Consider the following 14,646-nt stretch of genomic DNA (forward strand, 5'->3'; position numbering starts at 1 on the left):
ACTTTAGGAAATGTCATGAAACCTCTTTAAAACATGGTTTGAAGTCTCTCAGAGCAATTTGCCCGTGGGTACCTCATTTTAGGTCCCCACGGGTACATGAGTCCCCACTGGGCTGCGTGTAGTCATGTTGATGTCCCCACCAGGGGGCACAAACGAGAACACCCACGCACACACACACACACACACACACACACACACACACACACACACACACACACACACACACACACACACACACACACATAGTACACATGGAAGAAATTGTATTTATCTCGTCGAAAATATGTATACTGTTCATACGAATGACATAAATCGCTCCATCGAACCTGCAGGTAGACACATCCTTGGATTTTACTGCAGAGATATCACTAAAAATACATGGTTCTCTGCGTTTCGACCTTCACTGATATACCAAGAGCATGTGATGCATTCCAATACGCACTTCCTCCACTTAGGCAAGTAAATGAGCTGTCACCAAAATATGTTACAAACATGGCTACTCCCTCCAGCTAAGCCTAATTACATTACATTCATTTAGTATTCTAAAAACAGGATTTAGGTTCATGAGGCATGTATTCAACATGCCCATTGGAGGGTACACGTGATTCTTTGGTTATTGAATGTTTAATCTGAAACCGGGAAATAACGATGATAGTGAATGTTATGACGCCAACAAGTAGTGTGTGATACATTTTTACATATATGTATGCCGTGTGCTATCTTCAGGCTCTTATATGCTGATTGCTAGTAACCTTTTGAAGAAACTTGTTGTTCTCCCCACAGGTTTAACACTGGAATATTAAGTGGGTAAATGATACATGTAGTGAGCTTGATGTGCAAGTGGTACAAACCGGCTCAATGGTTGTTATTTAATCATTTGTAAGTGCCTCTCTGAATTCAGAGGTATCGGTTACCTTTAATATTTTGAAGCAGAGCCATTTCAATGTTGTTCGCCTCATTAAAACGATGCAGAAAGGTTGGAATGCCGTGAAAGCCATTCATTTGTTCAAATTGCTTTCCAGATGTTGTAAGATCATGGTTTTTAAGTTCCACAAAACTGTGACAAAATATTACGCAACATTGTTGCAATCACTGTGATCAGTTTGCACGCAAACGCACTTGAATGAACGTATAACTGAGTAAATGTGCAAGTTAAAGTATACTAATATATACATAATTGACTTCTTTGCATGAATAAACAGAAAATTGGTCTTATTGTGAGTGTTCTTTCGCGGCCCACTTGCGATCAGATTAAGGTGTATTCGGTCACCAGACCAAAATAGGTATCACTTATTTTGAAGAGGTCTCAATCAAGGAGGGCTCTTCCCCCGCTAAAGCTAATCTAGTCTTAAATCAAGAATAGTGAACTCTGGTGTATGCAATTTTAGAATTGCCAATATTAATGCCAATTATGAAGCCATTTATCAAACCAGTTGTCATGGAAATCAATTCATTTACTCTTATAGCTTTCATTCTACACATTACATCACAAGTGCTCATTTCCATCCCACAGTTCTTTCCTTTTAAATCATGTCACCGTGCCACATGTCATGTTCAAGCACAGCCTTACCAAATAAAGAGAGGGACTGCCAATGTGTGTGCCAATGAGTAAACCACAAGTGAATTTTATTTATGTTTTTATGTATTTTTTTAACAAATGTCATGAATGAAGATTCCAATTGGAGATCCGAAGGACTCGTATCATCTTAATAGCAAGAAGGCCTATTGCCCACAGTGTCGGCCTCCTCACACTCAATGACATTCTTGCATCACACCATGCACAATGCTGTAGCTGATGAGTTTACTGAACAACTCAAGACATTGTCTCAATTCCCAAAAAAACAGGCAATTTACATTTGACCTTCAACCATTTACGAGGACTGTCTTGCGCCACTCATCATCCCATGGGACAATTATTATTGGAGGTAAATGACTGGTTCTGAAACAAGCAAGCAAGGGAAATAACATGAAAACACTACCAGTCTTACATCATTCTGACATACTGAGGATGCAGCTCCTGCAGCATCAATCAATACTGACTGAATCTGCCTGCTGCAATGACTCCTTGATGCAACTTTTTGGGTAATTGAAAGCACACTAGCACTCTATTTTACTTTTAATAGCTATCATATGAGTACTTGGGAATCTGGTAAAATTGAGAGGAGGTTGAGAACAAGTAAATAAAATCCCAGTCAACAGAGTTCCCTAAGCAATGTGGAGTGATACAGGAGTACAGTAAAGTCTCGTAATATCTCGATATCGGTTATATTGATAGTACTGCTTATTACGATACTGTTTTCATTTCCTCGCAAATTTCTAGTCTATTATGTATAATTAGTATATATGTATATATGTATATATATATATATGTATATATACAGTAAAGTCTTATTATATCGATATTCTCGGGAGTCGGAAAAAATATCGATATAACCGGACTATCGATATATCCGATCCTGCGGCATGTAAATTTTCTCCTTGCGTTCATAGAAAGAGTATCGTAATAAGCAGTACTATCGATATAACCGATATTGATATAACGAGATTTTACTGTATATATATATATATATATATATATATATAATCCTCGTCTCACCCACCATGGGTGGTGTCTGTCCCCATTTCAGCTCGGGTCCTCTACCAGAGGCCAGGAAGCTTGAGGGTTCTGCGCAGTATCCGTGCTGTTCCCAGCACTGCGCTTTTCTGGACCGAGATATCCGATGTTGTTCCCGGGATCTGTTGCAACCCCTCGTCGCGTTTGGGGGTCACTGCCCCAAGTGCTCCGACCACCACAGGCACGACTGTCACCTTTACCTTCCAGGCTCTCTCCAGCTCCTCTCTGAGCCCTTGGTATTTCTCGATTTTCTCATGTTCCTTCTTTCTGATGTTCCCATCACTCGGGACCGCTACATCCACGACAACGGCTTTCCTTTCCCCTTTATCTATGACCACGATATCTGGTTGGTTGGCCATTACCATCTTGTCAGTCTGTATCTGGAAGTCCCACAGGATTTTTGCTCGGTCATTCTCCACCACCTTGGGAGGTGTTTCCCATTTTGACCTTGGGGTTTCCAGTCCATACTCCGCACAGATGTTTCGGTAGACTATGCCAGCCACCTGGTTATGGCGCTCCATGTAGGCTTTCCCTGCCAGCATCTTACACCCTGCAGTTACGTGTTGGATTGTCTCAGGTGCCTCTTTGCACAACCTACACCTTGGGTCTTGTCTGGTGTGGTATATCCCTGCCTCTATGGCTCTGGTGTTCAGGGCCTGCTCTTGGGCAGCCAGGATGAGTGCCTCTGTGCTGTCCTTTAGGCCAGCCCTCTCTAGCCACTGATAGGACTTCTTGAGAGCCACTTCTGCTATGGTTCGGTGGTACATCCCGTGTAGGGGCTTTTCCTCCCATGATTGTCCCTCTTCCAGCACCTCATCCTCTGTTCCCCATTGACTGAGACATTCTCTGAGTACATCATCCGTTGGAGCCTTCTCTTTGATGTATTCATGGAGCTTGGATGTTTCATCCTGGACAGTGGCTCTCACACTCACTAGTCCCCGGCCTCCTTCCTTACGGCTTGTGTACAGTCTCAGGGTGCTGGACTTGGGATGGAACCCTCCGTGCATGGTGAGGAGTTTTCGGGTCTTAACATCCGGACTATCGATATATCCGATCCTGCGGCATGTAAATTTTCTCCTTGCGTTCATAGAAAGAGTACCGTAATAAGCAGTACTATCGATATATATAGATATATCGATATATATATATATATATATATATATATATATATATATATATATATATATATATATATATATATATATATATATATATATATATATATATATAAAATTAGTTCCGTTTAGTACGATACCTGGTTACTACGGTGCCCTTTTCATCTCCCGCCAGCCAATTTGGTCTGCTTATATCGATATAAAAGCAGCTTAAGCTGAATCGATATTTGCTTAAGGACTTCAATACAGTACCACCATTAGCGAAATCTGTATCGGTCACACCGTTGGTCACGTGACCAGCTTTCGTGTCTTCGGCCTCCCTGTGTGGAGTTAGCATGTAGTCTTTGGGCCCGCGTAGCTTTTCTCTATATCTTGACCCCTCAAAGATTCAAGTCAAGCATAAACAAAGCCCAAACAAGGACGTTTCCTGGCGCAGACGTGGGAAGCGACCACGATATGGTGCTGATGACACTCAAACTCAAACTCAAAAGCCCAAAGCAAGACGGTTCACCACGAATCAGGTTTAACTTAGAAAAACTAAAAGACCCACAAGTTGCAGGAATATTTGAGGCAAGCATAGGAGGAAAATTTGCCACCCTTAACGTTCTACAAGACATCGACTCACTGACCGACGCTATGGAGAGCACATTTGTGGAAACAGCGACTGAAGTATTAGGGAAGTATAGGAAGAAGAAGAAACCGTGGGTCACAGATGACATCCTTGATCTGTGTGACCACAGAAGGACACTAAAAAGGACCAAGAAGGATGACCCAGAGGCTGCGAAACAGCACACTATGGTGAACAAATATATTAGGAAGAGGATGAGGGAAACAAAGGAGAAGTGGATCACAGAGCAGTGTGAAAAAAATAGACACAAGTATACGACAGGGCAACAGTAAAGCAGCATACGCCATATTGAAGGCTTTGACAAAGACGCAGCAACATACTGCAACAATAATAGAAGATGGGGACGGTGCTCTGCTAACCAAAAAGACAGCGGTAATCAGAAGATGGACAGAGTACTGCCAGGAACTCTACAACCTCAAAATAAAATCCAATCAGAACATAACCACTGACGCCGCAAAGGTCATCAGCGAAGATGACGACGTGCCGATACTCCAGGCAGAAGTGGAGGAGGCAGTAAGGAACCTGAAGATCGGCAAGTCACCTGGCATCGACAACATCCCGGCTGAACTGTGGAAACATGGAGGACACGAGACAATTAAAGCACTCACACACATCTGTCAGAATATTTGGAGAACCAAGCAATGGCCCCAAAAATGGACACAATCTCTGGTTATCCCTATCCCTAAGAAGGGGAACTCAAGGCAGTGTCAGAACTACAGGACCATCAGCCTGATCTGCCACGCAAGCAAAGTGCTGCTAAGGATCATCCTGAACAGACTAAAGAGTAGGGCAGAGGATATTATCGCAGATGAGCAAGCAGGATTCCGACCAAAAAGGGGTACCACAGGGCAGATTTTTAACATCAGATTACTTATCGAGAAACACCTCCAGCATCAACATGACCTGTTCCACAACTTCATCGACTTTAAGAAAGCCTTTGACAGGGTGTGCCATGAGGGGATGTGGCAGATGCTCCGAAACTACAACTTCAACAAGAATCTCATCCAGGTCATTCAGTCACTCTACATCAACTAGAGCAGTGCAGTTCTCATGAACAACACCATGGGGGAACTTTTCAAAACATCTATTGGTGTCCGACAAGGCTGTCTTCTGTCCCCCGTCCTATTCAACATCTCTCTGGAAAACATCATGGATGAGGCCCTGGAAGAGTTTCACACCTCCATATCCATCGGAGGAAGACCCATCTGTAACCTCCGGTTCGCTGATGACATAGATCTGATGGGAAAAAGCGAAGCCGAACTCCAGGAGCTTACCACCAGACTGGAAAAGGTAGCGAGGGGTTACGGTATGCAAATAAGCGCAGAGAAAAGCAAGATACTGGTCAATAGCTACAATAAAACAACACCACCAAAAATCACAATGAACGGGCAGACTTCGAAGTGGTGAAGGATTTCAAATACCTTGGGTCCTTTGTGAGTGAGGATGGCAGCTCCACAAAGGAGATTAAATCACGAATTGCAATAGCAACATCAGCCATGACAAGACTGGCCAGAATTTGGAGGAGCAATACCATCGGCTTTGCAGTGAAGGTCAGGCTGTACAAGTCTCTAGTACTCTCCACCTTGTTATACGGCTGTGAGAGCTGGACACTTACAGCAGACACAGAGCGCAGGATCAAGGCGTTTGAGCATAAGAGCTACAGAAGGATGCTCAATATATCTTACAGGGAACACCAGACAAATGACTACGTCAGACAGCTAGTCACCATCCTTTCTGGAGAACAAGAGCCTGTACTCTCAATGGTGAAACGTCGTAAAATGGCCTGGTTTGGCCACGTTATAAGGCATACCTCACTATCCAAAACCATCCTGGAGGGGACAGTGGAAGGGAAGCGGAGAAGAGGAAGACAGAGGAAGTGCTGGATGGACAACATTAAGGAATGGACAGGCTGCAGCTTCCACACCCTGCTACGAACTGCTGAAGACCGAGAGCGCTGGAGATCTCTGACTGCCCAAACGTCCATCATGGCACCCCTACGGCCTTCTAGGCCATGGGATGAGTGAGTGAGTGAGTGAGCTTTTCTCTGGGTCCACCGGTTTCCTCCCACATTCCAAAAACACACATGGCAGGCAGATTGAAAACTCCAAATTGTCCATAGGTGTGAGTGTGAGAGTGAATGGTTGTTTGTCTTTGTGTGCCCTGCGATTGGCTGGAAATCAATTTAGGGTGTCCCCCACCTAGTGCACGTAGATGGCTGGGATAGGCTCCAGCACCCCCCATGACCCTAATGAGGAATAAGCGGTAAGGATAATGGATGGATGGATATTATTATTATTATTATTAGGCACATACATTGTAAAATGTTCGCTATTAAAAAAAAATAAAAAAATTACGTTTTTGCAAAAGCTAGAACAACAGTACAAGCAGCCACTTAAGTACTCCACATTTCATTCACACCTTGCCTCCAAGTCCTAGTAAATATGTGTTCGCCATCGCTACTTCACCGCGAGCAACTTCACTTTGGCCATTTCTACCTACTACAATGGCAACAAAACACAACAGCCAAAAGTGAACAGCACTTCTTCTAGGTGACGTTGTTGAGCTGGATATGTTAGTCGGCAAGGTTTATGTTGCATTTCAAAATGCAAAGTATGTTTGTCTTACATCTTTTGCCATAGCCGAAGCAGGTATGTAGTACAGTACATGTAGTACTGGCTGAGAAAACAGTCTATCATGTTACAGTACTATCATACAAGAACATTCACACATTTTGGAACTCGGAGTACATGACAACCGATATTATTAGATGCTCTGTCCATTTTGAAGAAAATCTAAGACTTTTAAGTGTGCAGTTTGATCATGAAAATGTGGTACTAATTTGCCTGTCTATGGCATTTTGCATATATTGGTATTAAGTGGCTTTTTGTTTGACAAAACGAGACGATTGGTTGAAAATATAATAAATATATATAATATAAAAATATAATAAATATATATAATATAATATTGTATATTTAAGTAAACAATGTTTGATTTTCTTTTGTGTGCTAATTTTATGGAAAACGAGGCGTGAAAAATAAACTGCTTCATGCAAGCATGCTTTGAATTGTGTGTCTTAATGAATGAAGTGAATGTCTTAATAATATTGAAAGGGACAAAATTACATCAAACAATGTTTTATGGTTCTTTCTATGTCTCATCTCGTCATTATTATGGACGCCTCCGGAATTTATGCCCCCCAAAAAACTGAGGTTCACTGTAACATTAACCGACCTTCATGAATGATGATTCCCCATGAGCAATGAAAAAAAACTGATGGGAGGAAAAAAAACACTATCCTAGTTACTGAATAGTGTCTATCTAACTTGACAGCAAGTTAGTTCATTTGCTTAACTGTTTTGCATCTTACCTCTCAGTTTGTAAGGAAACTTTAGATGGCTCCAAGTTGGGATTCTCCCACTCCATCTGTGGGCAGTGCATGAAGTAACACAATGTATAGATGGCCTCGGGGGCCCAGTGTATCGCTGCGCTCTTCTGGTGAATGGGTGTCCCGTTGTTGTGGTTCTTGGTATACAGTGGCTGGAGATAGTGCGTAGCTCGTGACACCATATCACCTACACATCATTCCAAACACATTCGCACCATAAAGAGGGGAGGTGTTAGGGAGAGGGGATAACAAAAAAGGGACACATTCCATTAGGGTTCAGTTCAGTATATTTTGCTTTTTTTGTGTGTTCCAGGCCTTCATTTTCTTTCCATTTGCATCCTGTTCACATTTGAACACTGATTTTCATTGTTTTACAATTGCTTCCAAAGGAGAACAATTATTTTATTTGTGCCCCGTTTGCATTTTGAGAGTTTCAAAGATGTGAAATCACAAGGTAAAATCATGGGATTATAAAAGGCAACAAGAAACATTTTTTTGCACAACAATGCCAGCATTCAATACTGAGTAAAACACTATTCAACAAAGACTGATGATTACCACAAGGAACATTATTCTGTTTCTATTACAATCAGTCAGCATGGGCTTTCCCAGGTAAAAATGCTGGAATTCTTTTTTAAAATCTGATCTTAATATACTTCTTAACAATTAGCAGGCATAGCCTACTGCGAAATAAATCCCATTATTATTGCTTTATTGTTGTCATTTCCATTATGCTGAAAAATGATAGTGTGCATGTCTAAATAAATAACTTTTCATTTTTATGTGTTCTGAGTGCGCGCGCACGTATGTGTGTGTGTGTGTGTGTGCGTGTGTGCGTGCGCGCGCATGTTTATAATAGTGCGGTTACAAATTCTTGATGACACGAACTTAGCCTTAGTTCAGTTTTGAAATGGTGCTATTTGATTCATTCAGAGTGTCCATTAAGCCTCAAAGTGAGCAAAGAGGGTGAAAAGGGTGCCTGAATGAGTCTAGAGCAGCGATGGGCAAACTACGGCCCGCGGGCCACATACGGCCCGTTAGGCTTTTTAATCCGGCCCACCGAACTTGCCCAAATTATAGTACAAACAGTGTCTAAAACTCATGACAAAAAGTTAGCGAACAACAGGGCAGATAACTGAAAAGTTGCCTGTCCCATTTTTCACAACTTGGAGCACAAAGAGACAACTAATCACATTAAAAAAACATTGTAACAAAGTATAAAGTTTTTTAAAAAATCAAGAATGCACCTACTACAAATGCTACCTTGCTTAATTTACGTTAAATGTGCATGGCTGTAGATTTTGCTGCAGTAGTCGATTGTCATTGCGGTGCACAATGCAACGTTTGCATTGCTTCCTACGAGCCACTAAGCCCCTTTCATAAGTCTCACGTACACTTTACAGTCACGGTTTAATGTAAATTTACGTTTTTTAGCGTCACATATGTTGTTAGCTTCTTTTGAATCTTTCTTCTGGTCTGAGGTTCTGTGTATCTATTTTGGAAAATGACATGCAATTGCACGACTTTATAACGCTTGCGAAAGTCCGGAAGAAAGAAGCAGGCTTCTGATTGGCTGCCGTGCCGAGTATGCAAATTTCAACTGCAGGTAGTCTATGTTTGTGTGCTCGGCGACGGTACACGTGTTTTGTTTGTGCGTGTAGGCGAGGGCGTCAGTGAGGAGTTTGTTGAGCGCGCGGTCAGGACAAACCATCTATGATTTGGCGGAATTTAACACAAGTAGGTATTATTGAGCTTGAATATTTCGTTTTGTAATAATATGTTTTGAATTTTGAAAGTGATTCCATTTTTCAATAAATGTTGATTTCTTTAACTTTGCCCCTTCGATGGAAACTTATTAAAAACAGACGCAATCTTGATAAATCACAGTGCATGTTATTTTAATCTATTTCCATTTCCTCCTCCAAGTATCTGCGAAATACAGTAAAGTCTCGTTATATCGATATTCAAGGGAGTCCGAAAAAATATCGATATAACCGGGACTATCGATATATCCGACCCTGTTTGCATGTAATTTTCTCCGTGCGTGCATAGAAATAGTATCGATATAACCGGGACTATCGATATATCCGATATCGATATAACGAGACTTTACTGTAGTATGTAAACGCCATATTCCTTGAGACAAATTTATTAACTGATCAGGGATATTTTTCACATTTGAAAGACAGTTAATACATTGGGTTGTAGTGTTCTTACTGTGCTATGAGGTTTGTACATACTACATTTAAAGGACAACCGGCACCATTTTTTGTTTTTGTTTCCCACTGACATCAGAAAAACGTTTTATAGCATCTAAAATACCCAAATCAGGCAGGCTGATATTTTTAGTTAAATGAAAAACACAAATAAAAATGACTTCAAATGAATCCGGAAATGGTCAGTTTCAGAAGGTCCCACCCCTTTGTTCGTGACATCACGCTAAGACGTCTTGCCTTGATCGAGAATCAAAACAATGGCTTCAGATTCGGAGAAGATGTTTTCTTGTTACTCATCCAGTTATGAATATGATTCAAGTTCTGAAGAGGAAAGCATAAATGTTTGCAATTGATTCAAGGAGTCCTCCCATATCAATTCAAGCCGCCAATGACAGCAATGTAGCACCCAGAAAATGCAGAAGATTGCGCCCAAGCTCCATTGGAAATGGACTGATTTGTCAGCTGGGAATTTGTGTCAGCGAATATCAAATAGTTGTCTTGGTGCAACACACAACGATTCACCATGGCGTTATTTATGTGTTTTCCTTCTAATTTCACCATCAACACGGACCAACACGAAGTTTTCAGACCAAACAAAGTACCCAAAATGCATTGTATGTCGCTTTCTCGGTCAGGGGCGGTCCAAACGTGACGTCATCAACTCGAAAACAAGACTTCATGAATATTCAGCGCAAGTCTTAAAACGTAAACTATAGCTATATGCTGTGGAATCTTTGTAAAATACGCTCAGTCAAAGTCATTTGAAGTGATTTTATAAATTATGGACATAACTTGTTCAGAGTATTTCCGGCCCAAACAGTCCCTCCAAATGCTCCTCTGTCAAATTTTAGAACCCAATGCGGCCCGCGAGTCAAAAAGTTTGCCCACCCCTGGTCTAGAGCATTTGGCAATGAAGTTGTCTATCTCCTTCAAGAGCAGCAAGGACCACTTGCACAGGCCATATAATATAGTTTCATTCAACAATAGTGTATTTTTCGGAGCCTTTTAAAGTATTTTAAGGTCAATATAACACTCTTTAAAACTACCTACTGGGTCTCGCTATCCATTTATTGGTACCTATTTACCAATCTACAGTATCTATTGGTCTGTCTCTATTTACCATCCATGCAGTCATCTATTTTATAAACCACTTTATCCTCACAAGGGGCGCAGGGGGTGCTGGAGTCTATCCCAGCTGTCTTCAGGCAGTCAGCCAGGGCACAGAGAGATGAGCAACTTTTCGCGCTTAGACTCACACTGTGGGACAATATACAGTAGAGTGTTAAATCAGCCTGCCATGCATGTTATTGGAATGTGGGAGGAGACTGGAAGATCTGGAGAAAACCCACGCAAGCCCGGGGACAACATGCAAATTCCTCACAAGAAGGCCTGAACCAGGATCTGCACTGTGAAGTCGATTCGCAAACCATTGGACCATCGGGCCGCCCTGATTTTTTTACTATATATCATATATTTGTACAGAATGAAGATTCCAAAATCCCAAACACCGATAATAAGTTTCGATCAAAAGTATAACAAAAACACAAGGTACAAAGTACAACGAAGGATGCTGGTAACAAAGAACCATAAAATGGCGAGAACAAACACAGTGTTTGGAAAAGGCAAGGACTGAAATAAAGGTAAATTGCTTGTCATCTCAAAGGAAAAGACAATTTTACAACCAAAATGCTATGAACAAAGGAGGAAACATGTCAAGAAGTGTTGAGAAAATGAAATACTTGACGACAGAGACATGAGCAAGGCTAAAAATCCGACAATCAGTTGTAAGCGCGGCCTGGCTTTTAAAGCAGACAGGTAATGAGGCCTGATCCAAGAGAGGTGTGACATTTGAGTGAACACCCACCATGCAGATACAGAAACGAAAAGTAAACAGTACAGGTTCATGACGGCATATATCTATCGATTCCATCCAACCACCAACCGCCTACCTACCTACCTACTGACCGACCTATCTACCTACCTACCTACCTACCTACCAGTGATGTGCGGTGAGGTTTATGGCTGGTGAGGCACTGACGTCATCACAGTCAGATTTACAAACGTCTGAACTCTACAAGAGTAGCTTATTCACCATTTGATTGGCAACAGTTAACGTGTTTTGTTTAAAATGTCATGTCAGCATTCTTTATATAAACTGTAGCATAGAAAAAAAGAATAAAAAACGCTATTATCGTGTTACCTTTACTTATGAATGAAGTCCATGCGCCGCTCCTTTTGAAGAAAGGCATCGATACCTTCTTTGTAGTTGCCTTACTTATCTTTCTTCAGTTTTAAAAGTCTCTCTATTTCTTTCAATTTTGATATGTAATCCTCCATTTTGAAAATAAGGCCAAGCAACACAAAAAAATGACTGGATGGTTGCACTTAACTTGCTAACTGTTGACTGTAGCTTGCTCTCACTAATTCAATTATTCTGCAGCCGAGGAGGGGCAAGAAGAATCTGTGTAATCACCAGCGCCCCCTGTCATGAGGCAGGAGAACTGTGTGCCTCACCTATGCACACAGTTTTGATAAAAATAAATAAATTAAACACTGTAGTACAGTGTCTATAATGTAAAGTGACTCTACATTATATACACCAGCTTAACTGTAAACATTTTGTTCATATACTAAAAGTGTTTGAACACTGCAATCAATAGTGATATGCAGAGGGACAGCAATGTGGTCTCACTGCAGAGCAAGCCAGCACAGTTAGCATAGTCATTGCACAATCCATGGTGAGGCTCAGCCGGCTGCTGCACAGCCTCACCTGCCTCCCCTGACTGCACGTCACTGCTACCTACCTACCTACCTAATTGGTATTATCCCTAAAAGGAATTGTATAGTCCTTTATCAAATTGCTTCACCACTGCCATTTTACAGTAAAATCTCTACAATACCACATCTGTAGTTCAATTTCCTTTAGGCTACTCCCTTCTACTGACATGCAGTTATTCTCTGGCGTTAAAGGTAAACTGAGTCCTCAGAGCAGATATTCACAAGACAAGAGCACATAGAGCGAAGCGCTACATTCACACTATGCTTTGTACAGTTTATGGAAACAAATACAATAGTGGAAACTCATAGAATAATGTACAGGTATATACGTTCTGCAAGTACGTATATTCACTGTATTTTGTATCATGCATTTTTACAAAAGATAGAACAGTGATGACACCATTTTGTTTGGCATGAATGAGTTATTTTGCCCTCGGTGTTAATGACATGTGTAGGTATAATAACATGGTTTCAATTCAAATATGCTAATACGGCCTTTGGCAGAAGTGAAAATGAAAAATTAAAAAGAGGCACTTTGAAAGTAATGCTCCACAAGAGAGCCAAATGCCAGTGAATACTTGAGCAGGATGCAAATTTGACAGCAGTAGAGTATTTCATTCTAAAGCATCTTCCAAACAAATCACATTCATCTCATTCTATTTTTTCCCCTTCCATCTTGCCTTCTTTCAAACGGTTGAATTGTCAATAGTGAGAAACTGTTAGCTTTGCTCAACGTGGATTTGGTACTAACGAGGAGAATTTCAGGGTTTTTTTGCTGTTAAGTTTGAGGAAGTTGTGGGTAAACCAGGATTTAATTTTCAGAGAGGCAGAGTGAAAGGGAAGAAGGTGGAAGAGAGGCGTCGGGTTTGCTGGAGAGATAGAGCTGGATGTCATCTGCAAATCAATGAAGTTGTATACCAAATTTAGGGAGAATATTGCCAAGGGGAAGAAGGTAGGTGATAAAGAGGAGCAGTCCCAGGACAGAGCCTTGGGGAACACCAGAAGATACAGGAGAGGACTGTGAAGTGAAGGAGTTAATTTGGATGAACTGAGAGCGGCCAGAGAGATATGAGTGAAACCAGTGTAGGGGCGTGTCGGTGATCTCTATGGAGGAAAGTCTTTCAAGGAGGATGGGATGAGAAATGCTGTCAAAAGCTGCAGTAAGGTCAAAAAGGACGAGGATTGAGACTAAACCGGCGTCAGCTGCCAAAAGAAATCATTCGTGACTTTTAAGAGAGCTGATTCTGGTGGGGGCTGAAACCAGATTGGAATGGTTCGTCGAGATCATTCTGGGAGAGGTGAGAGTGTAGGAGATAGTACACAACTTTTTCAAGGATTTTGGAAATAAAAGGAAGGTGAGAAATGGGGCGAAGGTTCCTGAAGTCATTGGGATCAGATCCAGACTTTTTAAGAATTGGTGTGACAGCCGCCGTTTTGAGGTGTACACAGACGATTCCTGAGGACAGCGAGGAGTGAATAATGGCTTAAATGAATGGAAGGAGAGATGGCAAGCAAGATTTGACCAGAACTGTTGGGAGGGGATCTAATTGACAGGAAGAATTATTGGATTTAGTTATGAGGTTCGAGATAGTCGAGGGATGAGGGAGATCAAAAGAAGATAAGAGATGAGAGGGAGTAGCAAGGTTGGGGGATGGGTACAGAGGAGCAGATGCTGGTGGATTTTGTTGGCTTTTTCAGAAAAGAATATAAGGAGAGAATTGCAGGTGCCAGAAGAATAAAAGTGAGGGGGGAGAGAAACAGGGGGTGCAATGATTCTGTTATAAAGAGAAAAGAGAGCCAGAGTATTTCCAGTATTTGATAATAATAATAATTATACATTTCATTTTAAGCGCCTTTCAAAGCTCTTAAGGACACTTTACAGTCACAGACAAGCATAGGTACTATAA

The 14,646-nt window shown here is 41.4% G+C and overlaps 1 protein-coding gene across 1 annotated transcript in view; it reads right to left on the reverse strand.

The window, feature by feature from the left end:
* abtb3b (ankyrin repeat and BTB domain containing 3b) overlaps positions 1-14,646 on the reverse strand; it is a 158,470-nt gene that overhangs the window by 30,251 nt on the left and 113,573 nt on the right. The window contains exon 3 of the mRNA XM_088997204.1: positions 7,728-7,932. Coding sequence (XP_088853330.1) covers positions 7,728-7,932 — 205 coding nt within the window. The remainder of the gene's footprint in view (positions 1-7,727; positions 7,933-14,646) is intronic.

The sequence above is a fragment of the Hippocampus bargibanti genome, linkage group LG05 (assembly GCF_051943395.1).
Source record: "Hippocampus bargibanti isolate YZ-2025 linkage group LG05, ASM5194339v1, whole genome shotgun sequence".
NCBI lineage: Eukaryota > Metazoa > Chordata > Actinopteri > Syngnathiformes > Syngnathidae > Hippocampus > Hippocampus bargibanti.